This window comes from Perna viridis, chromosome 5, assembly GCF_037379345.1.
Source record: "Perna viridis isolate PV_CMFRI_1.1 ecotype Kerala chromosome 5, ASM3737934v1, whole genome shotgun sequence".
Taxonomy (NCBI): Eukaryota; Metazoa; Mollusca; class Bivalvia; order Mytilida; family Mytilidae; genus Perna; species Perna viridis.
Window position 1 is genome coordinate 30,976,197 of NC_142449.1, and position 27,330 is coordinate 31,003,526.

At 32.1% G+C, this 27,330-nt stretch overlaps 1 protein-coding gene across 1 annotated transcript in view; it reads left to right on the forward strand.

Moving 5' to 3' along the window:
- The window catches only part of LOC148617054 (A disintegrin and metalloproteinase with thrombospondin motifs 18-like), a 63,289-nt gene extending 36,234 nt beyond the window's left edge, over positions 1-27,055 (forward strand). The window contains exons 8-27 of the mRNA XM_088584343.1: positions 454-559; positions 2,673-2,810; positions 3,813-3,966; positions 5,099-5,197; positions 6,266-6,414; positions 7,032-7,095; positions 7,580-7,691; positions 8,226-8,356; positions 8,988-9,111; positions 11,066-11,310; positions 11,649-11,778; positions 12,324-12,450; positions 13,274-13,481; positions 14,343-14,534; positions 15,503-15,706; positions 16,406-16,550; positions 17,173-22,746; positions 25,286-25,453; positions 26,184-26,280; positions 26,808-27,055. Of these exons, the coding sequence (XP_088440469.1) occupies positions 454-559; positions 2,673-2,810; positions 3,813-3,966; positions 5,099-5,197; positions 6,266-6,414; positions 7,032-7,095; positions 7,580-7,691; positions 8,226-8,356; positions 8,988-9,111; positions 11,066-11,310; positions 11,649-11,778; positions 12,324-12,450; positions 13,274-13,481; positions 14,343-14,534; positions 15,503-15,706; positions 16,406-16,550; positions 17,173-17,288 (2,444 nt within the window). The 3' untranslated portion in view covers positions 17,289-22,746; positions 25,286-25,453; positions 26,184-26,280; positions 26,808-27,055. The remainder of the gene's footprint in view (positions 1-453; positions 560-2,672; positions 2,811-3,812; positions 3,967-5,098; positions 5,198-6,265; positions 6,415-7,031; positions 7,096-7,579; positions 7,692-8,225; positions 8,357-8,987; positions 9,112-11,065; positions 11,311-11,648; positions 11,779-12,323; positions 12,451-13,273; positions 13,482-14,342; positions 14,535-15,502; positions 15,707-16,405; positions 16,551-17,172; positions 22,747-25,285; positions 25,454-26,183; positions 26,281-26,807) is intronic.
- The last annotated feature ends 275 nt before the right edge of the window (positions 27,056-27,330 follow it).

Below are 27,330 nucleotides of genomic sequence, written 5' to 3' on the forward strand. Positions count from 1 at the left end.
AGTTCTGATAGTGTGTACTACTTTAAATAAGCATTAAATATTCTACTCAATTTTTCAGATGCTTCAAGACTTACATTCTAGTATCATGAATTTGTACCATTTTTTATTTTAATAAAACTTATTAGTATTGGCATATTTGAGTTATTTGTCTCTGACAATTACTAAAAGTAATAAAAGAAATACAAAAAGAATACAAAAGGCAACTTGAAATTACACCTGGCACAAGCTGTGTAACACTTGAAAAATTGCTTTAGACTGAGAAAATTCTTTTAAACTGTGACATTGTCAATTTCGAAAATTTTGATTGGATTTATCATGGAAGTTTAAAATATTCTCAAAAATAAGTATTTCTGAAGTTTTGTGGCTTCCAGGCCTACACTGATCTATTTCACTTGACCCCTATAATCAGGTTTCTAGCAGCTATTTACAAGTTTATAAACCATATTGTTTCAGGTTTTGCTCCCATCAAAGGAATGTGTGAAGATGCTAGAAGTTGTATTATAACAGAAGACAGTGGTTTATCTACAGCTTTTACCATTGCTCATGAAATTGGTCACAAGTAAGAATTTCCAAATTAATTAAAGTTGTGTGTTGGGTCACGGCTTATAAATATGGTTGATGGGTATTGTGGCACTTTTTTTTGTATTGAAGAATACAGAAAAGCGTCTATTTTATTATGTGTGTGATTGGGTAGAGAAAAACGTGCATCTCATACCTATACATTTAAATCAGGAACAGCCCTTGGCTCACTGTCTCAATGAATTTTGTAGGAAACCTTTGATCAGAGCATTTTATGCATATTAAAGAATTTAAGAAATTTGACTATTTGATACAGGGACTCTTTTTACAGATAAAAAAATCCTTAAATAGTTTGATTATTTTGCTTGTAAATAGTCTTTTTTTTAAATTTTCTTTTGTTTATACATGTAATTTCTGTTTGTCCATAAAGTTAGTCAGCCACATATGGTAGGTGTGCACAACAAATTTAAACATTTAATGAGGTAGACCTAAGGTAAAGGACACAACTCTTACAAATCATTGGAATGCTTGTATGCAATGTTTTACATTAATCTTGTGTAAGCATCAAAGTAACTTGGACTAATTTCATTTTTGTTTCAAATGAAAGAATGATAGGCTTTCGTGAAATTGAATATGATACAAACATATCACTGATTTCAAGAGTAATGTCCATTACCTTAGATCTACCTCCTTAACATATACAGTAGAGTTAGTTTATAACAAATCTCAGGGACCTGTCTTAGTCATCGTTGTTATATCATAAACTTTTTTTTCAAAATTAGGATTATCTCCCCTATTGTTTTCTTAAAAGTGGTATTATCGCTTTAGACGTAGCAATATTGGTGCATTTTTTCTAGCAGTAAATTAAATAATTGTTTTGTAATGTGTATTTATTATTAATGATGAATAAAAAATAAAACAATTGCTTTTGTTGCTGTTGTAGTTGCTTTTATAAACTCTTTTTCCTAAACTCGCATACTTTCTCTTTTATCAGTGTTCTATTACGTCCTTAAGAATTCACTACATGTGTGAGATGGGATAGGATAGTCAAAGATTGTAACACCTCATTTAATAAGATAGTTGTCCTTCTGTTTTGGTGCCCTGCTGGACTTCTGTGGTTAAACTTTTGATCGTTATGGTGTATCCATCTGCACCATGAAAATTCATTTATTCAACGGGTCATAGTTTTCCTTTCCTTGTTTGTCTACCACGGACTTGACTTTTTATGAGCAACTTGGTGGGTGTTTCTCGAAAAGCAGAGGACGCTTACCCTACCGGTGCACCTGGTCCATGCTCCCAGTTTTTAGTGGAGTCCGAGTTGCTCATTTGCTTTTGTTACTTTGTATGTATGATTTTAGTTACTGTATGTTCTTGTATGTCTGTTTTCCATGTCAGGTCTTTGTCCCTGGATTACATTCTTCTGATTACCGCTATAACCTTGGTTTCCTTGATTACTCTTACATATTATTGAGATCAGTTGCCTTTATCTTCATACTGGAATTTCAATTTTGTGAAGAATTTTTGTCATCGAACCTTTTCGAGTCTGCAGTAATTTACACAGCATATTCGACAGCTTGAAGTGTGAAAAACTATCGTTTGTTGAATCATTAAATCAAAAATGATAAAAGTTCACAATCAGGGATGTTCTTTGGCTAAATTTTTCAATGGCTTGGGTGTCATTATTTGATTGATATTTTAATGAGTAATGAAACAAAAATGCAGGTAAGATTAGCTGATCTTCAAACTGTGTTCATCAACCGTGAAATTGTTGATTAATCAATTACGATCTTCAAACTATGTTCATTAACTGTGAAAGTGTTGATTAATCAATTACCGTGGGTAGCAGACAACTTGTGTCCGATGTTTACATAACAATTAAATTGACTCTTCGTTTTATCCAGGCAAACTTCAGCAATAAATCTGTCGCCGGGCCATAAGGAATACTTCGTTATATCCCTGATTTTGCTATAACGAATTTGTTATATCAGTGACAAAATGCATTAGATTCAAAACACTGGGACTGGGAAATATGTTCTAATTTGTATAAACCTGAATTCATTATAAGCCTGTACGTTGTAAGCGTACACTGCTGTAGTCAATGATTTTTGTGTATTGGGATTATCTACAATTAGGGCATTACTCTTTTTTTGCAGTTTTGGCATGATGCATGATGGGACAGATAACCCCTGCAGACCTAGTTCTGGTACAATAATGTCTCCAACACTTAGTTCTAGGACAGGGCTGTTCAGATGGTCTCGTTGCAGCAAACATTACCTGGACAGATATTTCAAGTAAATAGATCCAAAAATGTTTTGATGTTAATACCTTTCTATAAGTTTGATAAAAGAAATAGTGTTAGGATCTAATCTGTCTCTTCACCCATTATACCACAGATTTAGAATTACATTGGTACACTCCTTGAGACGATTAGGTTTCCTGCACGCATGATACCTGAATGAACCCTAAATGCTTACCAAATGCACGATAAATGACCGCTTCTAGCGCAAAAAGATTACACGTGTAAACGTACGATAAACGATGCACGAACGCTAAAATAGGAAACGTGAACGTCTCAAGGAGTGTAACATTCAATCTAACACTATAAATGAAATTTACCAACCCTGCAAAAAAAGAACCCACATGATCTTTTTTCAGTAGAATTGATCAAAATTACATACAAAATGTTCATTCACTTTTTATTACATGCAATTGTATGCATGTAGAAAGGAGGGATTCATTGAATTGAATTTTTTCCCGTGTAATTAGTTATTATTTATTACTCACAGTCTGTCTCACTTTTGGTAGTTTGTTGTGGTGGTGAAAAAATCTGGTGATGTCATCACTATTGGTTTTAAGTATTTGTTGGTCATTCCTAATATTAATCCAGTATTTTTTTTTTAAAGATATTGGTAAAACATTGAAATTTTATACATTGTGCAGTTTGATAAATAAACCCAAGCAATTACTGTGAAGGTATTTTAATTCATGGAAACCAATTTTCTTTGATTAGGGAGGAAACACAAGTTTGTGGATTCTTAAATTTGTGGTGTTTGAGGTTTTCAGTGTACACATCAATGGAAATCTCCTTTTTGTTGGGAACTGAATTTCATGTTTTTACCTACCCACGTTAACCACAAAAATTGGTACCCCACACACAATAGTACTTTTACAGTATTACAAAATATTAATGCTAGTTCATTGAACAGGACAAATTCTATTGAATACTTAAGTTCTTGTGAACATATTTTGTTATTTTCTTTTTTCGATTAGTTTACCTTTATATGTATTTTCAGCACTATTCAGTCATCTTGTTTAGACAACAAACCTAAAGGGTTAGGAGAACTTCAGTTTCCAGATAAACTCCCCGGAGAACTGTTTGATGCAGATACTCAATGTCGATGGCAGTTTGGTAGAAATGCTAGGCTCTGTATATTTGACTTTGGGAAGGTTTGTGATGTTCTACAGACATAAAATATTGAATTCTGCTTCTTTTCCGCTGGACCCATCTCTTATCTGTTACTCTTCCTATACCACTAAATGGAATTGAATGAAACTTTCACAGAATCATTGCATGTTCCCATTGTGCTCCTATTTTAGATTTTTTTCAGAATCAGTTTGGGGGTTTCACATAGCAAAACATGAACTTTGTCATTTGTGAATATGGGAAAATGGGAGGACCCATCTCTTATCCAATATTTCTCCTATACCACCAAACAGAAATGAATGAAACTTTCACAGAATCTTTATTACATATTCCCATTGTGCAGATATTTTAGATTTTGTTCCAAATCAAAATGGAAAGGGTGGGGTATCAAGTTATGCTCACAATTTTTGTCTGGTCTATATATAGTATTCATCACTTCCCACAGCAGATTTGCATATTTTTTTTGGTCAGCTGAATAAAATCATATTAGGTTTTAAGTCTTTCAATAATTCTATGTAGAGGTTATTAAAACATTTAATATGGAGGGGTGATTTATCCTCATGAGGTAAAAAAACAGCTAAGAATTCTTTGATTTATTTTTTTTCTTTTAAAGTAAATTATAACATTGTTTTTATTCAAGTTAATTATTCATTGACAAAGGATCAAGACTTTCCAAGTCAGAATATTTTATGCCATGGTGAAATGCCATGCATAGCAAATGAGATTCAGGACAAAACCACCTAGATTTAAATAAATGATACCGTCAAACAGTGACATTTCAATATATTCTTTCTTTTTAATGCTTTGATTAATTACATATATATTTAAAAATACAATTTAAGAAATGATACATGTAATAATAGATATGTAAACCTTTGTTACAGTTTATGAAATTAAAAAAGAACAGAATATTAGCTACTATATGACGGTTTAAGGAGGTAGACTTAGAGTAAGGGTGATATGTTTGTATCATATTCAATTTCACCAACCTTTTCAAGCTTTCATTTGAAACAGAATGATATCAGTCCAAGTTACTTTGATGCTTGCATGAGATTGATGTAAAACAGTGAATACAAATGCTCTAATGATTTGTAAGAGTTCTGTCCCTCATCCTAGGTCTACCTCCTTAAAACTATCTTGTATTTTCAATTTCAGAGAGAAATCTGTCAGAAATTGTGGTGTTATAAAGGTGGTTTGTCATGTGAGACGAAGTTTCTCCCCGCTGCAGATGGAACCTCTTGTGGTCCTGGTATGGTAGGTAGGCACATTTCTTCTCTTACTAACTTCTCTGTGCATAAAGAATACTGTGAAAGTACTATGAATAGTGGGGTACCAATTTTCATGTTTTTCGTGGGTAGGCCAAACCACGAAATTTGGTTCCCAACAAAAAGTAGATTTCCATAGATGTGTAAACTGGAAATCTCAAAACCTGAAATTGGAGAATCCAAGAACATGTGTTTCTTCCCCAATCCATGAAAATTGGTATCCACGAATTAAAGTACTTTCATGGTATGCAGTATTCATCAAATTCTCAACAAATGAAACTAAAAATCATTTGCTCTATGAAATAGAATAAACACTTTGTGTTTGGTTTCCAATATTCAAATGTATTCAGTCTTTTTTGTGGTTATGTTTTCTTTTTGCTACTGGTCAGAGTAGATCTGGCCGTTTTCAAGACAGAAGCAATTCTTACCAATTTGCTCACCAAAATTTTATTTTCCACAACGAAAATCGTAAGATAGCTCACATTTTAAAGGAAAACGTCAACAACCTGTTAGATGTTTTGTCTTAAATTTGGGGCATAAACTTGTGTCACAGGAGATGTAGAAAACAAAAAAATTGGTTGGTTAGAATTACTTGCTAGATCTACTCCTTAACCAGTATATTCAAGGGATATGTTGAGAAATTAATAATTTATTATTACTGATCTAGAATTAATTATTCAAGGATCATGAAAACTGTAATAGCAAAATTAGAAATTATTGTGAAAAAATTCATTTTTAGCATAAGGTAGTAAGAAACATTTTCAGCTTATTGGAGAATAAGAAAAAGTTGTTTTGAAATGTTCTACCTATTTTGAAAACTCTTATTGCATTGTAAGCAGTATGTGCTTCACCATTCTCATTTTATCTAGTAATATATCTATTGCAATATTTCAGCAACATCGCCACTTTATTGGAAGATTTGTCATGAAAATTTTCTCACCCTTTTTTCAGTTATATTGGTTTTAATCTGCATGCCAGTGTGTGCTTATAGTTTTTATGCAAATCATCTTCCTAACTATTTAATGGATTACATTGAATTTTGGTTTGGTTATTGTAGTGGTGTCAACTGGGTAAATGTCAGTCCTATGGAGGACTTGGTCCACAACCGAGGAATGGTCACTGGTCCACATGGTCTGACTGGGAGCAATGTTCCAGGACCTGTGGAGGAGGAGTCAAGATGAGATCAAGGCTCTGTAACAATCCATTGTAAGTAGATTACCTAATCTTCTGATCGCAAGAAAGTTTGAAATGAGATGGTAAAAAGGTAAAAAACATATTTATACCCCACAAAACATATTGCAGGGGTATGATGTTTCTGACCAAATTCTCTGTGTATCGGTCATAACTTCTTGTCGCGTGGATAGCGCCTCCATTTTTTGATGGATCTCCTTATCTGGGTTGACATTGGGGACCACTTTTATGGAGGGCTTAGTAAAAAATCAATGATCGAGGTGTGTCACCTAGGTAGCCCTACATTTTTTTTTAATGAATTTTCCTCCAAACTTTGGTGAATGGTTAGTAGCAATAAAATCTTGGATGGGATTGATTTTCACAGAAATTAGTTAAGTGGACCACTTTTTATTTGTGTATGAGAATTAAGTTTTGTAAAAGTGCATATGTTTGCAAGTGGGGTATTGTAAGCATGCTTACTAAGATTCTCTATTCTTATCTCCTGTGGTACTCTCCCTATCTAAAGTCTTGGCATTTTATGACATCAAAACAAAAAAAGTATGAAAGAACATATTTGTTCATAGTAGTATTCACACAAATTATGTGATGCTGGATTGTATAATAGAAATATAATATCCTGTATGTTTTTACAGACCACAGTATGGTGGAAGGAAATGTGGAGGGAAATCTATGATGTATAAACTTTGTAATTTACAGGTAATATCATAAAAACATTTCCATGTTTACATGACAAGGAGTTTTTTTACTGAATAACAATCCTTCAGTATCTATAATTGACAACTTCAATTTACAAAAACTGAATTAATGTCTGATGTGGCACTGTTTCTTTGTACATTTTTTTTTTTGGGGGGGGGTATTGCATAATCTTTGCTGTGTGTGTCTATTTTTCCTGTCTAGTCTTTATCCTTGGAATATATTCTTTCAATTTTTGCTTGGATCTTGGTTCCCTTGATTACATGGTTTGTCCAGCAGTCTCTTACAGTTTTTGAGTTACAGCTTCGAAATTTTGTAGGATGTTTATACATGTTATGGAAGACTGATGAGTTAATCAAAATAAATCTAGGTTGTGCCTAAGACAGTCAATTTAAAGATTGATTACAGTCAGAAGACAATAAGTAATTCTGTGATCATTCCATGGAAGGTATATGATATTGTAGATGTGATTATTTCTGTATTACAGAAGTGTCCACAGGGAAGTGTTGACTTCAGAGAAGAACAGTGTGGATTTTTCAACAAATACAGATTTAGAGGCTTTATGTATCACTGGACACCCTATAAGAGAATTTATGATGGTAATGTTGTACCATTTTTTGTTTTTGTTTCAAGCTTTACACAACTAAACTGAAGGGCTTTTCCGTAAAAAGAGTGTGTCCTGGAGACAGAATGGCAATACATTTGTCTTGTAAGAAAAATTCAAATTGTACCCACCACAAACACGTTAATAAATCAATTGTTTTGCCCCAGAGACATTTTTTGCCTAGCCCAAAGGAATTTGTTCTAAAGTTAAACATATCCAAAGTATTTTATACCCAGCCCAAAATTTACCTCTGAATACAAGCTTTTCCCTTTACTAAAATTGATGTCAATTAATATACTTTTCTGTGGGTTATAGTTCACCACAGAGTTTCTTCCTTCTTTATAAACCTACAAGAAAGGAATATTCTTGAAAAAAATATTGTTTTTTTATTACTTTATGTTTAAAGTTTTTATGCATGAAAAGGATATTCTTGACAAAAAGATAGTAAACTCACTTTTCATACTGTGATCTCCCTATCTCTGAACTAACCACAATCTTGTTATACAATTTGATTGTCTCCCCTTCACAGAACATGACCAGTGTAAGCTGTACTGCCAGGCAGATGGGTTTAACTTTTACCATGCTCTGTCTAAACAAGTAAAAGATGGAACTAAATGTAATGATTACAGTGAGAATGTCTGTGTTCAGGGTAAATGTAAGGTCAGTACAGTTGTTTGAGATACATTGAGAGGTTTAGTATGTTAATTTGAACTGTAAATGTATCAACTTTCGTGGCTTATGCCAAGTGTACGTATTTGCACATGTCAATTTCCATTTAAAAAATGATTAGCATAATAGTGTTAAAATCAAAATTTGTATGTTTTACTTTTTATGCTTTTCTGTCTAACCATGAAAATAGCTATAATAAGTACACAGCAAAATTTAACATGTTTACAACACATCGTCTCTGCTAGACATAAAAAGGTGTGCAGTATTTCTCTGATCGTTGATGCTTCTCTATGCTTTTCAGTCTTCAGAATACTTGCATAATTATTTCATTTTGATATCATAAAATCCCTGTATTTTCTCATACTTACAATGAAATACTTCTGGAACCAAAATGTGAAAATCTTCCTATAAATTCTTAGGGACAAAAGACAACCACTTAAATTGAAAACATGCATGTATTTGAAATTAATGTCTTAATTTCACATAATGTTTTCAAAACTTGCAAAATTCTACAAGTAATATCCAGATATGTGTACACACTTCTATTGTATATATTATACGGAAGAAGTAATGATATGTGACTTCTAATATTTACATGCAACTTTTCATTATTTTTATTTAGAAAGTGGGATGTGACCTTATCATTGACTCCCCAGCAAAGGAAGATGAATGTGGTGTATGTTTAGGGGATGGATCTTCATGCCAGAAAGTCAATGGTAGATTTGACAGACAGTTACCCAGAAATAGTAGGTGTAAAAATATAATAAGTATACTTGACGTCACATACAACACATTTTCGAATTGAAGCTCTACTTTTTAAACCGTCAGGACTAACCGCTAGAGTTGTCTCTCTTTTATTTAATCTGAAGATAGTTCGCATATATGCATGACATGTTAGTACCAATGAGTCGCTTATTAGCTTAAATCATGCGTAACAAATCCTTACGGGAAAATCTCATACTAATATCCGCCATGTTGGTTTCTACGGGACGATTTGTTTACAAACGAAGTTCGTAAGATCCCGTCGAAATCCGGTGACAATGGTCTGCTTGATCAACTTCTCTGTATTGTAGGTTGTTCGCGTAAAATAAATCCGAGATATCCGAAATAACGCCGAAATGCATTCTGGGTTCTTCGGTATTTGGACAAACCATTTAAACATAAACAACATCTCCTAGCAACCCGATCACTTTAAACATGGCCAACTTTTTACAATGTAAATATTGGCACCGAGAATTAAAATCTGACTGGAATTTAACGATTCAATGTTTAGGGAGAAGCTGTTTGGCTAAACGAATGAGCAAGTCATTTAAGACAATTTAAATGACAGTAGGTGTCAATAAAGTCGTAGAAAATATTTTTATTCAAATTTTAACAGTATCTTATTTATGTGACGCCAAGTATAGTATGGTTTTATTCTACCGTGCTTCATAGTGCGGTTGAAAAATAAAAATTCTAGTTTTCCATTCATGTGTGTGTGAGCCTATCTGATGTATTACATTACTATAGAAAACTATTAATTAGGGCCCCACCATAGGCGGGTCACCCTATAGTAATCAGTCTGTCTGTCCGTAACAAATTAATGTCTGCTCTATATCTAGAGAATTGTTATGATTTCATACTTTATACTTAATATGTATCTTAACCAACACCAGAGGGTGTGCCATAATGTATGTACAACTTCTTAGGTCAAAGGTCAAGGTCAAAAACTTTGGTTTCAGTTGACAACCCCATGTCCTGTGGTAAAGATCATGTCCGCTCTGTATCTTGAGAACTGTTATGATTTCAAAGTTTATACTAGACATGTATATTAACCAACACCAGAGAGTATGTCATCATATTTGTACAACTTCTTAGGTCAAAGGTCCGCCTGTCGGTCGCACTGTCTATCCGTCCATACTTAACAAATTGTGTCCACTCTATTGCATAGTTACGTTGATGTGTCAACACCCCAAAAAATTTTTTTTTTTAAATTTTATTCCACAATTTTCTTGATACAAATAATTTGCTTCTTTATGTTATATTTTTCTTATTTAAAGTAAAACCCATACATCCTTTTTCCTCAGAAAATTTTCATGTCTTAATCATTTAATTCACATCCTGTTTTGGGTGGGTAATAATAGATTGAAAGCATAATTCTAAATATGTGACAAATAGCTATTGGACTGCACCTTTAAAACATATTCAAACATCAACCCATATATCCAGAAGTCACCTAGTGGTCAACAATGAATTCACACCATGCAGTCATATCACTTTTATACTATGAAAATAAGTTCAGGATATTTATCAGTTTTCACTAAAAATCTTAGAATAAAATCGCACATAACGAGACCATATAATAACTTCAAATAATGCTTCATATCAGCTTATTTACCACATGTTATTGACAGCGGGGCCCACAGAGATGGCTCCCTTCTCTATATCTAGTTGAATACAATTTCATATCATAACCTCACAAGATATTCCAGTATAATCTCTTGCTGCAATGATGTTTGTACGCAGCTAGGTTAGCCAATCCCAAAAATAAAATGTAGCTCCTGTGTGCACTTCATTCATTCTCTTTACCAGATAACATTTAGACACTTTCATATCTTGTTAAGTTACTCATTCACTTTGTGTGCTTATGAAATCTTAAATTATTATGCAGTATACACTCGTCCTATTCGTACATTTCATTTTCTTTCTTTTTTTTCACAGCTTACTTTCCATTTATGGTGCTACCAAGAGGTGCTCGTACAATCAAGATTGCTGAAGATGCATTATCTAGAAACTATTTTGCTGTTAGAAATATTTATGGCAAGTACTTTCTGAATGGCAACTGGCATTTGAACTCGAATGGTGTATATATGATAGCAGGAGCTAAGTTTATATATAAAAGGAGCTATATTGAGCCAGAGATATTACATTCTGATGGACCCCTGCAAGAAGATGTGGTCATTGAGGTAAGTTTTTTTATGGGGATGTCATTGGCTTTTTCATTGATTTTAATGCTGTTTTAATTGATAGAAATTTATTGAATAGAAGTTGTTGCGTCCATCAATCTGAATTTCTTTGCAATTATCTTGAATTCCAATGAATGGATTTATTTCAAATATAGTATTTGTCTTAATAAAGACAGGGTATATGTTGTATTAATTTGATTGCTGTCCAATTTAATTTTTTTTTAAATAGAACTTGCTAGTACTGCTTATATAAATACTTGTTGACATAAAATCAAGAAATAAAATCGGAAGAGAAACAATAGCATACATTTAATATTTAAATTCACATTTGTCAATAGATTCTGACCCAGGACAAGAATCCTGGTGTAAGCTATCGGTACACACTTCCGAAAGCCGAAGAAAGACCAAAGACTCGCAACTATACATGGACTGTCAAGCTGTCATCCTGTAGTGAACCATGTGCAGGAGGTAAAATTATTCTGAAAATTATAATATGACAACTTTTTATTTTATTGTCCCCAAGTCAGGGATGATTTTGTTACCGTTACTTTTTTTTCCTGTATATTTACTTCCGATTTTGCCGATTTCTGCTTTGTAGATCTTGTAAAGTCTTCTTTACTAAGTACAACATTACCCCTCTGTTCAGCCATCTAACACAGTTATTTGTGGAGGAAACTATTGATCAGATTTTTTTCAAATTTTGTCAGCATGCTAGTTTTTTTTTATTTTCTTGATCCTGTAAAACTGTGGATAATAAGTACATATGTATTGTACTGCAATTGTTAATAATCCACATATTTTGTTACAAGTTTCATGCTCTTAAACTAGGTAATAAGAAAGTTTCTTTATTAGGAAATTCCTATATCAAGTTCAAAAACAAAAAGGCGACAAAGAAAAAGCTGAAATCACGGAAACAAAATCGAAAAAAAAAAATAGGGGAAAAAATCAATAAATTTAAAAAAAAACATTTTCTGTCACTTTAAGAAATTATGTGTTGTTTAATATGGTTGTAGGTGTTCAAAAGTCGTCTGCTCACTGTTATCGGGATGATGGCGAAGAAGTCAATCCAGAGGTGTGTGACCAGTCTAAACGTCCATCCACAGGTATATCGTCTTGTAACAGACAGCCGTGTCAGCCTAGGTAGGTTTATAGAGGACAAAGTCCTCATAATAATTCTTAAAAAAGAATTAAACCTTTGACCTTAAAAGAACTGAGTGCCTGAATAGGGTCTGACAGGAATTTAGCCTGCAATACAGAGTTAGGATCTTTACTAGTTACATATTTTTTTTTAAAATGAAATGTTTATAGCCTACATTTTAAAAGTTTTGTTAAGTTATGGAAAAAAAATCCATGTTAATGTAAAATTGTAAAAGGCATGGTTATTTAAAAAATATATCAATACATTTAACTTGGTCCACTCACAGGTTACTCCTGCCTCATATTATCAATATTATCATTGTATTCCTGAGTATGGAACTAGATTTTATGGAAGGAAGAGGTAATGCTTGAAAATAAAAAATGCTGAAATGTAAGAGATAAGTTGATTCAAATATCATACATAATATTTAAGTGTCTGTTTCTGTAAGAAACAGGCAGAAGGTGAGACATGGTATGAAAAAAACCCATCATTTTGATAATGTAATTTGACTATTTGCACCATCAGAATCGAGGAATAAAGACAACATTTTCCACTTCATGTTGGTACATTGAGTTATAATTTCATGGAAATGCACTGAAAATGAACATTTCAAGGGTAGATAACTCTGGCACAAACCTCATTTTTCTAACATTCTATCGGAAAATGTCTGTGCAAAGCCAGTGATGCAGAGACTATATAATGGTCTTTTCTTTTAAGTAGAGTGATATTACATTGTCAGATCAGTAGGGTTTTGACATGCATGCTTCTGATTTTCCCCACTTTGCCTGATTCTTACAAACACTTACACTTAAAATTTTGTTTAAGATGGTATACTGGACCATGGACAGAATGCACAAGAACTTGTGGTGGTGGTAAACAGAAGAGAAGAGTCCACTGTAGCCAGAAATTGTCTCAGGCGAAAGAGAGGCGAGTTCGTCGTAGTAGGTGTAGCCATTTGAAGAAGCCAGCCAGAAAAATACCATGTAACACTCAGGAATGTCCACCAAACTGGCATGCAGACAGATGGTCACAGGTAAGGCCATTCATAGTTACTTTTTTTTATTCTCAGACCATTTTTCATATAAGAAAACTGATGAGGCAGAGAGGCTTTTTTTTTTACCATCACACTTTTAACATTGATTACCTTAGATTTTGCTTTTATTGATGAAATGATAAAATAAAGTTATAAAGCACCCTCAGTTGATGAGAGAGGACATGTGAATAAAAAATGATGGATTATATACTTATGAAATACTGTTTATGTTTGAGTACCTTTTTTATGGGATTTTATTGTTCATTAAAACAGAAAATACAATTTCTCACAAAAACTGGACTACAATGCCAAAATGAAATCCAATAATTAGAGCCCCAAAGAGCCCTGCTAAACTTGTACCACAATCAACACTTGTACTGTAATATGGGGAAAAAATCATGGATATGTAGAAGTTAGGAGGATAGTGAATATTTTTGGGGCACCCCTCCTCAAAATGTTCTTTTTTCCATCTATTTATGTGTGTAGTAAACAGACTGGAACTACTATCAGTAATTTATTTCAATGGAAATGTGAAATAGAGAAAAAACGCAGAAAAATTTATTTACAGATTTAGTATAGACCATTCTAAAGGATTAAATCTCCTTATCTAAGCCAATAATATAGTTTATTCAACAGACTTATGTCTATATCACAAAGCCTGATTAAGAATTTATCTTTACTCGCAGGCTACATGTTTTTAAAAAATTAAGTAGCCGTACACCATCTTGAAATTTTTCAGTTTGCTAGTTTATAAATCTATTTTATCGTTATCATTACTTTTTTGTTTTTGTTTTGCAAACATCATAATTAATCCTTATAGTTATTTGTTAATGCCAATTTTTATTTTATTTTCTTTTAAAGTGTTCTGTCACTTGTGGTTTTGGTAGAAAATCAAGGGAAGTAACTTGTCAGAGCCAAACAGCTCGAGGATCTGTCCGACTTCCAGACAGAATGTGTCAACACCAACCTGCAATAGACAAGACAGGACGATGCCAGATGGCAGCTTGTCCACCTGTTATTACATATCAGTGGATAATATCCACATGGTCTCAGGTTAGTTCATGCTTGGCTGTGTTTTCTATTCCATGGCCTGCTGATGGCACTACTTTTGAAAAAAGGTTTACAGAATTGCTGCATGTATTTATCCCCCCTTCAAAGTTTGGAGATATATCATCCTGTCTGTCAGTCTGTCCGTACATCCATTTGACTGTTCACATTTCTTGTAAGTGTAACTCCATCTGAACCATCTGAAACTGGAGCGATTTTGATGAAATACAGCAGTAGGGCATCACATATAGATGGTCATGAAGGAATATGATATATTTTTTGCCAGAGGATTCCAAAGAGAAATTCATACTTTAAAGTTTTAACATTTGATATTTTTCTCCATTATAAGCAGGAATATTTTTTTGTGAGCTCGCTCACAGTATTTTTAGTTCATTTTTGTTGTTTTTTTCTAATTTTTGCAGTCTAAAATTATTGAACGAGAGTTGTTACAATCATCTCAATACATTGTTTCAGAACATTTGATTAAAATTTCAAAATGTTGAACTAAATACTCTTGATCTGTATCTTTCAAAAACCAATTAGAAAGCCTTGTAGTTCTTGAGGATGAAAGACACATCAATCCAGTTATCACTTATTATGATCAGCTTGTTAAGTAGACTGAGATCGTGAGGCCGTGATGTTCCAAGTCTTCTCTTCTACCTTCAAATACTGATATTTATAAACATTACCACTTGGTGATGGATTTGGCTTCCTATTTCAATAGTGTTTGTTTTGAGTACTTCTTGTATACAATTGTTTGGATTTAGATCTTCCTATATGTTTGATTTTAATGCTGGTGATGAGAGGTTACTCCTTGAAACATGTGTGTATCTCATCAAAATTTGCAATATATACGATTGGTATTTATGTATTTTGAATCAAAGTCTTTGTAATTTAATATTGAATTTTGATCATTATATGCTACATGATTTTTTAAACTGCATGCTATTTATATGCAATTATACCCTTTAAAGTGCTCGGTTACATGTGGGTCAGGGAGGAGAACTAGAGAAGTCAAGTGTGGCCGACAGGAGGATAACAATGAAGAGATGGAAATGGTCAGACCTCAGTACTGCCAGAATCTACCGCGACCTACTGTAGGTCTTACAGAGACTTGTCACATGGTTAAATGTCCTCAAAAGACCAAGCCTTACTGGTATACTTCACCATGGTCTGAGGTGAGGGCCAATAAATTTATCCTGCAATTAAGCATAATGTACCTTAACACAAATAACCAAGCTCACTGATTAATAAGGTTTCAGACTGACAGTTTTTATTCCCTTATGCAATATTACTGAAATAAATGTTTTTGTGTAGATTTTGTTAGCCCTATATATTTGTCCAGCAGATGTAAATTAGTTTCTGTTCCATAACTTTTGAACTGATTTCCACGTACCTTTAAAGTTTTGAAGAAATGGTTTTTATCCAAAGTAGTTTTAGTTTCAGTTCTGTGGTTTTCTCTGAGAAATTATTGGCAAGACTTGATTAACATAGGCTGTGTTTTCAACAAATATGGACTTAAGGTTTTTTTTTGCCTTGCAAAAGTCACAATAAACACATAGATAATTTTTTGAAATGGCTGTACACCAATAAGAAGTTTTCCCTTTGCACATTAATATGTTAGCTAAGTCACTAGCTAAATACCATTTTTTTTGGTTCTTAGGCCATTCATTTTTTAATTGAAAAACAAAGATGGAAGGAGGTTAATTTTAATGCCTCAAATATTTTTTTTAATGTTTATAGGCAAAGAAAATTATGAAGTGTGTTTGTTTTATCAGTTAAAAGGAATAATGGATGAGTGTCTGGGATCCAAGAATATTTGTAAATTATGCCTGGACATATGGCCTTTAATGGTTATATTTTCTGATCATTTTTAGTGCTCAGTAAGCTGTGGGAAAGGAGAACAGACAAGGCTGGTTCATTGTTTAGATGAGCTTACTCAAGAATTATCCTCAGGTTGTAATTCTTCAAGGAAACCAGCTGCTCAACATACATGTACTCAATCTACTTGTCCTAAACCAGGTATACATAATGATAATGAGATAGTATTGAAGACTATTCACTGTAAGATTCAGGCAGTGGGTGAATCATGGTGGAAAAAACACAAAAGTCTTTCCATGAAATCTTCTTCAAAAAGTTATCTGAAATGCAGAAATGGCATTCAGCTCTTTTTTTTAAGTGTAAGTGATTTGAGGTATAAATTATATAATGCAATACAGTTTCATCATCAAAGGGTGGTAATGTTGATGAAAGGCATGGGTCTCTTCAAAGGGCAAGGTTGTCAAGAAAATGAAGTTGGGGGCTAAGCCTAATGATAGGTTTCAATCTAGAACACTGATTTATACTCCCTTTTTAATACCCATTTATTGGAATTGGGGCTATATTTTCAATTGCTTGTCTGTCAGTCTGTCTTTCAGTCTTACACTTTTCTTTAACAGATTTCTCATCCTTTATCTGAGGAAATGCTTAGATACTTACATGATAACTTGTACCATGTCTTCTCTCTCCATGTTCTTCACTTATTTACTTCCTGTTTACCATTATTGGTTGATCATGACGTAGTGTGCAACATCTTTTTTTATCTGCTATCTCAGTAATTTATTTAGGTTACACATATAAAAGTTTGCATTATTTTATATTCCAGATCCCTCCTGTACTGATCATTTCAAATGGTGCTATCTTGTTCCTAAACATGGAATTTGTCATCATAAATTCTATGGATCCCAGTGCTGCCAATCATGCCATGAAGAAAATAGTTGAAAAGCTGTCATCTTAGTGGCAATATCATCATATACTTTGATTTCTGGTACATGGGTTTTGTTCATATCGGTTTGTTGGATACATGTGGAACTGCTATTTTGAATTTTCTTTCTTTGTTTTAACAATGTTATTGGAGAACTTTGTAAATGGTATTTAAGTATGTTCATTCTCCAGTTTGGACATTTTAGGAGGTAGACTTAGGGTAAGGGACTCAACTCTTACAAATAATTCAAATGTTTGTATTCAGCATCTTGCATTATTCTCATTTAAGCATGAAAGTAATTTGGATTGATTACATTCTGTTTCAAGTGAAAGCTTGATAGGCATTGGTGAAATTGAATATGATACAAACATACCACTGATTTCAAGAGTTGTGTCCCTTACCCTAGGTCTTCTTCCTTAAGATATTGGAAGAATTCTATGGAGGAATTGTTCACATGTGTCACAGTGTTAATGTTCAGGGAAATGTTTCATGCAATTAGATTTTCCTTCTGGGATCAAGATGTTGTAATCCTTGTGCTAGGCTTTGGTTGTTAGATATGATCCTTGACATGATTGTCTTCCTAAATGCATATTTTTTGTTTATTTCAATTTTTATAAACTGTTTTATTAGAAATGTTTGAATTGGTGAATTGATATCTTTAAAAGCTTTTTATTATAATACTAGTATATGTAAAAATATATGGATTGATATTTGGAATGGATAATAATATTTTATGGAGTTTTTATCCTTATGCAGTTATCAATTTTAAATATTGGAATTGATTCTGAAATAACCATTGTGTCCATGCTTTGATTTATGGCATTAACCTGAACTTTAAAGTTTTTTTCTTTGTCTCAATTCTGAACAAAAATTCAATTTTAACTTATACATTATAATTGATGATCAACACAAGATTGATAAATTTTCACTTTAGTCGGCTCAGACAAAACAAGTAAAGCAATAATGTGAAAGTACTTTAATTTGTGGATACAAATTTTAGTGGATTAAGGAAGATACACAAATTCATGAAATCTTGAATTTGTGGTTTTGAGGTTTTTGATGTAAAGCTCCTTTTTCGTACTGGCTCACAAGCGAAAACCTTGAAAATTGGTACCCCAAGAACAATAGTACTTTCACAGTAGTGTGAAGATGACCAATGAAAGTTTTATGCATTTTTGATTCCATTCTGAAATTACTGGGCTGATAAATAGAATGATCAATTAGTAAGAGGGATTGGAAATTTCATTAGTGTACATTTATTTTTTGTCGAGTTTAAAATGATATTATGTACACAGCTGAGTGACTGATTCTTTTATCTGGTACAATCTGGTACTGTATAACAAAATGAATAAAGATTTATTTTCATAACTCATGGATTTGGTGTTACTGTCAGGAATAAGATACCAGGAGATATTGTTCAATGCAGTCCTTACTCATCTACTCCCAGTGTATTATACATGTACCTCAAGATTTTTTTACAATCAAATTATTTATATTGACAATCTGTGGTATGCCCCTGCCTTGTATGCTATCAGATTAAGGAGGTAGACCTAGAGTAGGGGACACAACTCTTACAAATGATTTGAACGTTTGTATTCAGTATTTTACATCAATCTCATGTAAGCATCAAAGTAACTTTGACTGATTTCATTCTATTTCAAATGAAAGCTTGGTAGACATTGGTGAAATTGAATATGATACGAACATATCACTGATTTCAATAGTTTTGTCCCTTACCCAAGGTCTACCTCCTTAAATGATGTCTGACTCTTTATTTTTAGGATGATGCCTTGTACTAGGCTGTGGTTAATGGTGATACCGGTATTTTTTTACCCATATTAGGGAAATGGCAGGGGCAAATGTGTTTTACTATCTTATTTTATCTTTTTTGTTGTATTTTACAAACAAAAGGGTACAGGTTTGTTGTATAAAAAGAAAAATATATTGTATTCATTGTATATTTTAAATGTCAATAATATTTGCTACAATTGTGTAATTATTTATCACTGTTATTTTTTTTATGTAGAATTTTAATTCATGTCTGATTATGTATGAAAGATGTATTTGGTATTTTGTATTGATAATTATGATTTATGTTGCATTAACATTTAGAAATAAGTCAATATCTTGCTATTTGACTGGTAAATTGGACCTTAATCGTTTAAGATAATAATTTTTACCATTAATTTGTACAGACCCTTAATCAAATGTAACCTATTGATATTGTTGGCCCTTTTTTTTAACTACCCCTTTCTCCCTTAACTTTACAAGGGAGAGGACTCTCAATATTATGAGTTAACTTAGACACAATTCTTTTTCCTTTTTTTTCTAGCTAATAAATATGTTCTGTAAACTTAAAACTCCATTCTTCTTTTTATGAAAGAGTAATCAAGGGAACCAAGGTTATAGCGGTAATCAAAAGAATGTAATCCAAGGACAAAGACCAGACATGGAAAACAGACACACACAACAAAGAACATAAAGTAACTAAAATCATACATACAAAGTAACAAAAGTAAATGAGCAACTCGGACTCCACTAAAAACTGGGAGCATGGACCAGGTGCACTGGTAGGGTAAGCGTCCTTGAAAAAATTGGGATTTTTATACTCCCTGCAAGCAAAGTATGGGGGCATATAGGAATCACCCTGTCTGTCCACAATTCTTGTAAGCCCAACAACTCCTCCCAAACCGCTCAAGACATTTTAATGAAATTTTTGTAGGAAGGTTGGGTATCATATGTAGATGTGCATTAAAGAATACAATTACTGTCTGAGAGTTTTACATGTTAAAACCTCGTAAGCGTAACTCCTCCTAAATAGCCCAAAGGATTTTGATGAAATTTTATAGGAAGATTAAGTATCATATGTGAGTGTGCAGGAAGGAATACAGTTACTGTTGGGTGACGCCAAAATAAGATTATCTAATAAGCGTTTTTCATTTAAGTCGATATTGAAGTGGGAGATATTTTCTTTGTAAGCTTGCTCACAATATTTTTAGTTTTAATTCGGAAAAATAGAACAATGAAGTAAATGTAAAAAACTTTAAAATTGTAGTTTAATTTATTAGTATTATAACATATATCAAGAAAAACATGATCAATAAAGAATCTACAGTGAGTTTATTAATTGAGAAAAATAAATTTTCAAAGTTGTTATATCAAGGCTTGCCAAGTTATTATAAAATATGTAAATTTATATTTCGATATGTGAGAAATTTAATGATCAACAGGCTAAAGTTGTAGATTCTGTTTCTCTTGATTTTTCTAAATAAAAACAATCCAATTGCAAATTCATGTTATCTCTGTCTAATATACTGTACATATGCAATAAAGAAATTTCAGTTTGTAGAGTTGAAAATTCAATTTATGAATTATTTAGGTTTAATGGTTGGTGCCAATTCACTAACTAAACCAAAATAAATATAAAAATTTGTATCTTTTGAATAAAAATACTATGACAGAAGCAACATGGATACTTGTATTAAACTCCTTGAGACAAGATTTGTTTACTGTAAACTGAGAAATTTGTGTGCCATCTTTTATTTATTCGTGGTTTCTGTGGTCAATCTACTTTGGCACAGTTTTAAATTCAAAATCATAGTATAATGTCCTTGGGGGAAAAAAATTTACATTAGTTTTTTATTTTCATGTTACTGCCCTAGTAACGAAAATTGCTGCAAAAGTTTCTTGGTTTACAGTATCAATCGGTTTATCTTCGTTTCTGTTACTGGAAGCTTTAAACATCTATTCCCCAAATTATAGTATAATGTACTTCAAAAGAAAGTATTCACGATAGTTTTATTTTCACATTTTAGCTTTAACCACAACAATTGCTGTGAAAATTTCTCAGTTTACATTATCAATAAGCTGATCTGTGTTTCTGGTACTGGAAGCTTTAAATTTATTCATTTGTTAGGTTCCTCAGTGATGTTTGTAATTTGTATCTACATGTAGCTCTTTTTTTTTTTATATTAAGTACATGTAATGGCTAATTGTATCTTTATGTATGAATATATTCATGCTTCTTTGTCAGTTATACACAGGTTTATATGTTAAAAGTGCAGATATTTTTGCTTTCTTAACCAGACTAAACATAAATTCCTGGTTCTCAGACTTGTCTTTATTTTGAGTGTGCCTCATTAACCATTTTATGGTCCTATTCATAAAATAAAAAACAAGAAATTGACTATGTAAAAAGAAATGTCTCTTTCCTTCCCTCCTTCACTCCCTCCCTCCCTCATGAAAAATGGTCTGGGTGCCAAGAAATTAACATAGAGTTGCCTTAACATGTATTTTTTAAAATGTGTTAAATGATAATCATATTTTTACATGAACTATGCATTCTTAAAAGTAATAAATGTTTGTAAATTATTTTTGTGGATATTTATATGTTGCCAGTGTAACAGAACAAATAAATGTATCACTTGACATGGTTGTCTGTCAATTTCTTTTCATCAAGCACACCTTTTTATAATTAATAGAAATACTGTGGAAAATGTTTTCTTCTTAGGGGTACAAAGGAAAAGGTTCACTAACTACCAAATATGGCCTTATCCCAAAAATTAATTTCATTAGTAAAAATTCAACTATATGGATGTTTGCTATATGAAAACAAGTTTAAAATTTTAATATTTTACTTCAGTACCATTTTGGAGGGGGGGGGGAGGAAGGTAAAAAAAACCACAAAAATCATAGATTTCTAGAATTTTTTGTTATGATGCTATTTTAAGGAAAAGTAATGGTATTTGTAACCATGAATTTGACAACTTCTCCACTAAATATATTACCGGTATTTGTTTTATTTAAAGCTATAATTCTTTAATGAAGTTTAAAAATTCAATGAACAAACGTTTTACTTACTGTGAAAGTACTATTGTTTGTGGAGTACCACTTTTCATGGTTTTCGTAGGTAGGTCAAATCATGGAATTTGGTTCCCAATGGTAAAGGAGATTTCCATTGGTTTGTGTACTGAAAACTTCAAGAATTAATGAACTTGTGTTCCTTCCCAATTCCACGGAAATTGGTATCCACGAATTTAAATACTTTTCACAATACTACTGAAATTGTCAACTGCAAAAAGAAAGAACATTTGTTATACAAGATTCCCATGAAGCTCATAAGTACAGTTAGACATTTTGTGCAATTTTTATATACCAAAGATCTCCCATATTGTTAACCTACTAAACAAGTATTGAGGGTAAAACCTGAGGACTTCTGTAACAAACACTTTTTGGGTGAAATTTAGAATACTTCATCTAAAGAAAAATATGATTGAAAATGTGCATCATGCTTCTTAAAGTTTGATTCTACCTAAGTGATGATTAATAGAGGCTTATGACAATGTTTATATTTCCTATGATCTGATAAGGTAGATGGTTTGGAGATCAGTGGAATTTGGACTTAAAATGGATACTGATGAAGATTTAAATTTCTCAATTTTCAAGCGAGTGGCAAAATGGCTGTGAAAAGTATAAGTGAGTGATGAAAGAAATTAATTGAGATTTCAATATTCAGCATGTTGAAGCATGTGCATGTACCTAAAGATTGAAAGTAGTCTTGCATCAAGGAGGTAGACCTAGGGTAAAGGACATAACTTGAAATCAGTGATATGTTTGTATCGTATTCAATTTCACCAAAGCCTATCAAGCTTTCATTTGAAACAATGACATCAGTCCAAGTTAACTGTGATCCTTACACGAGATTGATGTAAAATGCTGAATACAAACCTTCCAATGATATGTAAGAGTTGTGACCCCTAGGTCTACCTCCTTAAGAGAGAGATATTGCAATAGAAACAAGGTATTTTCTGGTAATATTGGGAAGTAAAAGAATATTTTTGGAACTATGACTTCCACAAGTTTCTGAAATCTAGAATATGATTTATTTAAAGAAGTTTTATACAATGGGTGATTGTTAATTTTGTGATTAAAATCACTCTATTTGTGAAAGTGGGTTCACATTTGAATATAAATCATTTTCTGAACATATTACATAAACAGAGAAACTACCAGAAACAATGAAAATATTCATTGAAAAGTACATGAATATAAAAATATGCATGAATTGTCTCCCTTTGAGCTTTTTATCTAGATTCATTGAAAGGTGTACAGACTTGTTTTATTGATATTGCTGCTGTTTGACATAATGTTACAAGTGCAGCTTGCCAAAAGGTCACAATCAGATATACTGTTAACATGCTGCATGTACAGTGCAACATAACTTCTTCATTGAACAGAATCATGCAAAATGTGATTCATGGTTGGAAAGCCTTCATATTTTTATTTTTGATATTTTGTTTGAAATGTTATGGTAAACAGAAATTAACATGTGGCTTTTCACATAAACCATGCTCTTAGAAGAGAAAAATTATACAGAATGTATTGTAGAATTCAAAATTAAGGGAAATAACTCTGTAAATTACACTAAAATACAATAGAAACTATTGGATTTTCAATGTGGATTTTCTCCTATGAGCAGGCAGATTGGAATGAATGAAAAAACATTTCATATAGATCCATAAAACAATTTAATAACGAAAATGAAAGCGTTTAACATTTTTTTTGTTATATAATATATTTCAGAATTTGCATGATTCTTACAAAGACTGCTTCTTAATAAATGGTTTAGAAAATTTCACTGAAGTATCTTTATCAATTTTGAAACCAATTTTTTTCTCCATTTCAAATAAGTAATGTATTTTCTGTTTCAAATCAGAACTCTGCTTTCTCTAGACTCCTGTTTGTTATTAATTTTTATTTTAAAAATCAATTTTTTCCCCATTTCTAATAATTAAGTACCATTCTGTGTAAGAATCAGGCAACGGGTGGCACATCATATTTCTCAATTTGGTCTTTTTTGCCGCAAATACATTGAACACATCTAGAAAACAACTGAACAGCTATTTAAATTTATCCTGAAGCATTGGTGATGTAGATATTTTTTGACTGCTTATTATAAGGAAAAAGTTCAGGAAAATTTTCTGCCATTTTTCCACAGTGCATTTCAACTAAATTTGACCTATCAATATCTTAAAAAGACAAACTTTTCAAACGCTTTGACAGTAATTTCTTGGGGTTATGAGGTATAAATACTTGGATTATGCAATAAAATGTCTGTGTATTTTTTCTTCATATGCCACACCTTATACACATTTTGCCTGATTCTTAGACAGAGAAGTACTTAATATTTTCTTTTTAAAATCAGAACTCCCCTAACAATGGGGTGTGTATGTTTATATGCAATATATCACAAAAATCAACTAGATGTCATTGCAAAAAGAATTGTTTCAAAGAGATCATGATCAAACCTTTAAATAAAAGATGATTACATATCATAACCTTTCTAAATCAAACCCCTTACAAACAAGGATTTGTTCAGTTTAGGCAGTGGTGTGGTTTATACAAGTTCAGAGTGCATTAAAACTGAAACAAAGATGTCTGGTTAATACAGATTTCCTGTTTATTTTAGATGTGGTTTAGACAGGTTCAAAGTGCATTAAAACTAAAACAAAGGTGTCTGGTTAATACAGATTTCCTGTTTATTTTGGGTGTGGTTTAGACAGGTTTTACTGTTATTGTATAGTTAATTGAATATTAATGTATTTGTGATGTATGTGGTACTTGAATTCATTTGAAAATTATTCAACAATTGGTGGTTTAAAAAAATAATTTCAAAGAACCAGAAACAGATTTGAACAATTGTTTTTCTTACATCTCATACATTAATTCCCTGTTGGTTTATTTTTGCATGAGCTTTGTAGTTAGATATATGCAATATATCACAAAAATCTCCTTGAATGTGGTTTCAACTTGAATAAACTGCACTCTATCATAACAGAAAGTTAGCTATCAAGCAGGGGTATTTGTGATTTTGTGTATATTTTTACTTTAATAGTTGTGGAATATGGAATTTCTTCCATAATCTAAATGGTGGCAATCATTATTATAGCAGTTACTTAACAGTAAATAAATGGAATAATCATTTACCATTCATTTTCTTTTAAATACCATATAGCCTGATGACCCTAATGTAGAGAGTGAAATAAATTTACAGTCTGTAAGAAAATTGTCATCACAGGATATCCCCACATCAGTAATATGTAGATGGGAGATAATCCAGCAACTCCAAAGTAATGGCTTCATTCTCATTATTTCATGGTAGCATATTGTTCGAGTAATTCAGGTAGGTTTTATAACAATATGAATCAGAGAGAAAAATGTGTTTCAAATTGATAAGAAATGTGTTAATGTAAAACTTTCATGTCAACATGAGATGCAGTTTTCCTTAATCATTTTTAATAATATGTGAATATTACGTATAAATATGCACATTTTATTAACCTACATGTACCTATTCCCATAAAACTTCATAAAACTACAACAAGGAACTTTAATTGTCTCCCCTTACAAGGCTCTATTTGTGTAAATTTGCGGGACTCTCACTTATCAAAGATCTCTAAGGAAATAAATTACAATAATCCAAAATGTATCGCGTCAAATCCTAAAGGATAATCTTTTATGATTTCATATTTTATGAATTTTCACTTTGTAGTGTAAGATAGCAAACAGTTTCAATTGCATTAGCGTGTTTATGCTGGTACAGTGAAATCTTTCCCAACCAAACCTTTTTTAGACTGAAAATTTTCTTCGGTTAAGGCAGGTGTTTGATGTACACAGGTTAAAATCAATGTTGAATTTGATTGGAATGGACACCATAGGATGTTTGGTTTACACAGGTTTCCAATTTTTCAAGGTACATTTTAGACAGGTCGCACTGTAAATTGATGCATCTCATGATATTGTATATCATACAGTCTAATATGACCAAAAAATGAGTCGGAAAGTCTAGCCAACTTGATAAACAACATTTACAATCAATTGTCATAATAAGTTAATGTGTTGAAATTTAATAGGTGTGTAACAAAGGTCTTGCAGCCGTTGAGAAGATGTCCCTATGCAATGATGAATTGGCTGTTAGAAACTTTGGTGGGCCTACTAATGGTGTTCCTGGTAAGATTGTACTTGCTATAGGGTTGGACTTTGTTACGATTGAAAAAAAAAAGATTGCATTATTTGCTAGAATCAAAAGAATCAAAAATAAAAAAGTAAGGATAAACTTAACACAAAAAAAAAATGTATTCAAGACTAAAATGTTGATCCTAGCCCCCCATAAATATCATACGGAGCAACCACATGATTTTTTTTGGATATATTTTTTTGTGTTAAGTTTATCCTGACTTTTTATTTTTGATTCCAGCCTGTATTGGATTTTTTTTTCATCATATATGAAAATATGACAAATCATTGTAACATTAAAATGTTCACAAAAAACATTTCACAATATTTTACAACAATTGTATCCTGGCTTTTTTTTTTACCCTAATGGTCATCCTGAATATTTTTTTTACAATATGCTACCATCCCTCTCCCCCTCCCCTATAAAAATTAAATGGTTACTCCCTTTTGTAGAAATGCTCATGATCAGATTTTTCTCTGGCTTTCAAAAAAGTGTGAAACTATGTCATCATTATTTTCAGTACAACTTGACAATGCTGATTTTCATGACACCAGTATCTACATGTATTGTATCTAATAAGAAGAATGATGCTAATTGCATAACTTTTTGAGTACTTACACATGTAGTAGAAAGACAGTTTGTCTGTTTCTGTGCCTTGGCAGTTACAAAAAGATTGCATGTGACTTAAAGTTGCATATTTTCTAAGTGCATATGCTTCTGTGCATGAACTTCTGATACATCTTTACAAAATAAAATGATTTTAGTGTGGGTGTTGTTTTTTAAGGATATTTCATGACTGGCAATGTAGCCAAATTGACCTTTTTACTAAATTTTCCATGTTTATAGTATTAAAAGTTAAGAGATCATTTTATTTGCCGCCCAATCTACTAAATGGATCAAAATTATTTTTATATCCCTGCTCCAAGAGACTGAGGGTTACATTGTGACCCTAGTGTCTGTCAGTCTGTTTTTACAATTTGAGTATCCTGGTGATATTTCAGAATTATGGAATTTAACTTAAACACTTTGTAGTTTACTTTAAA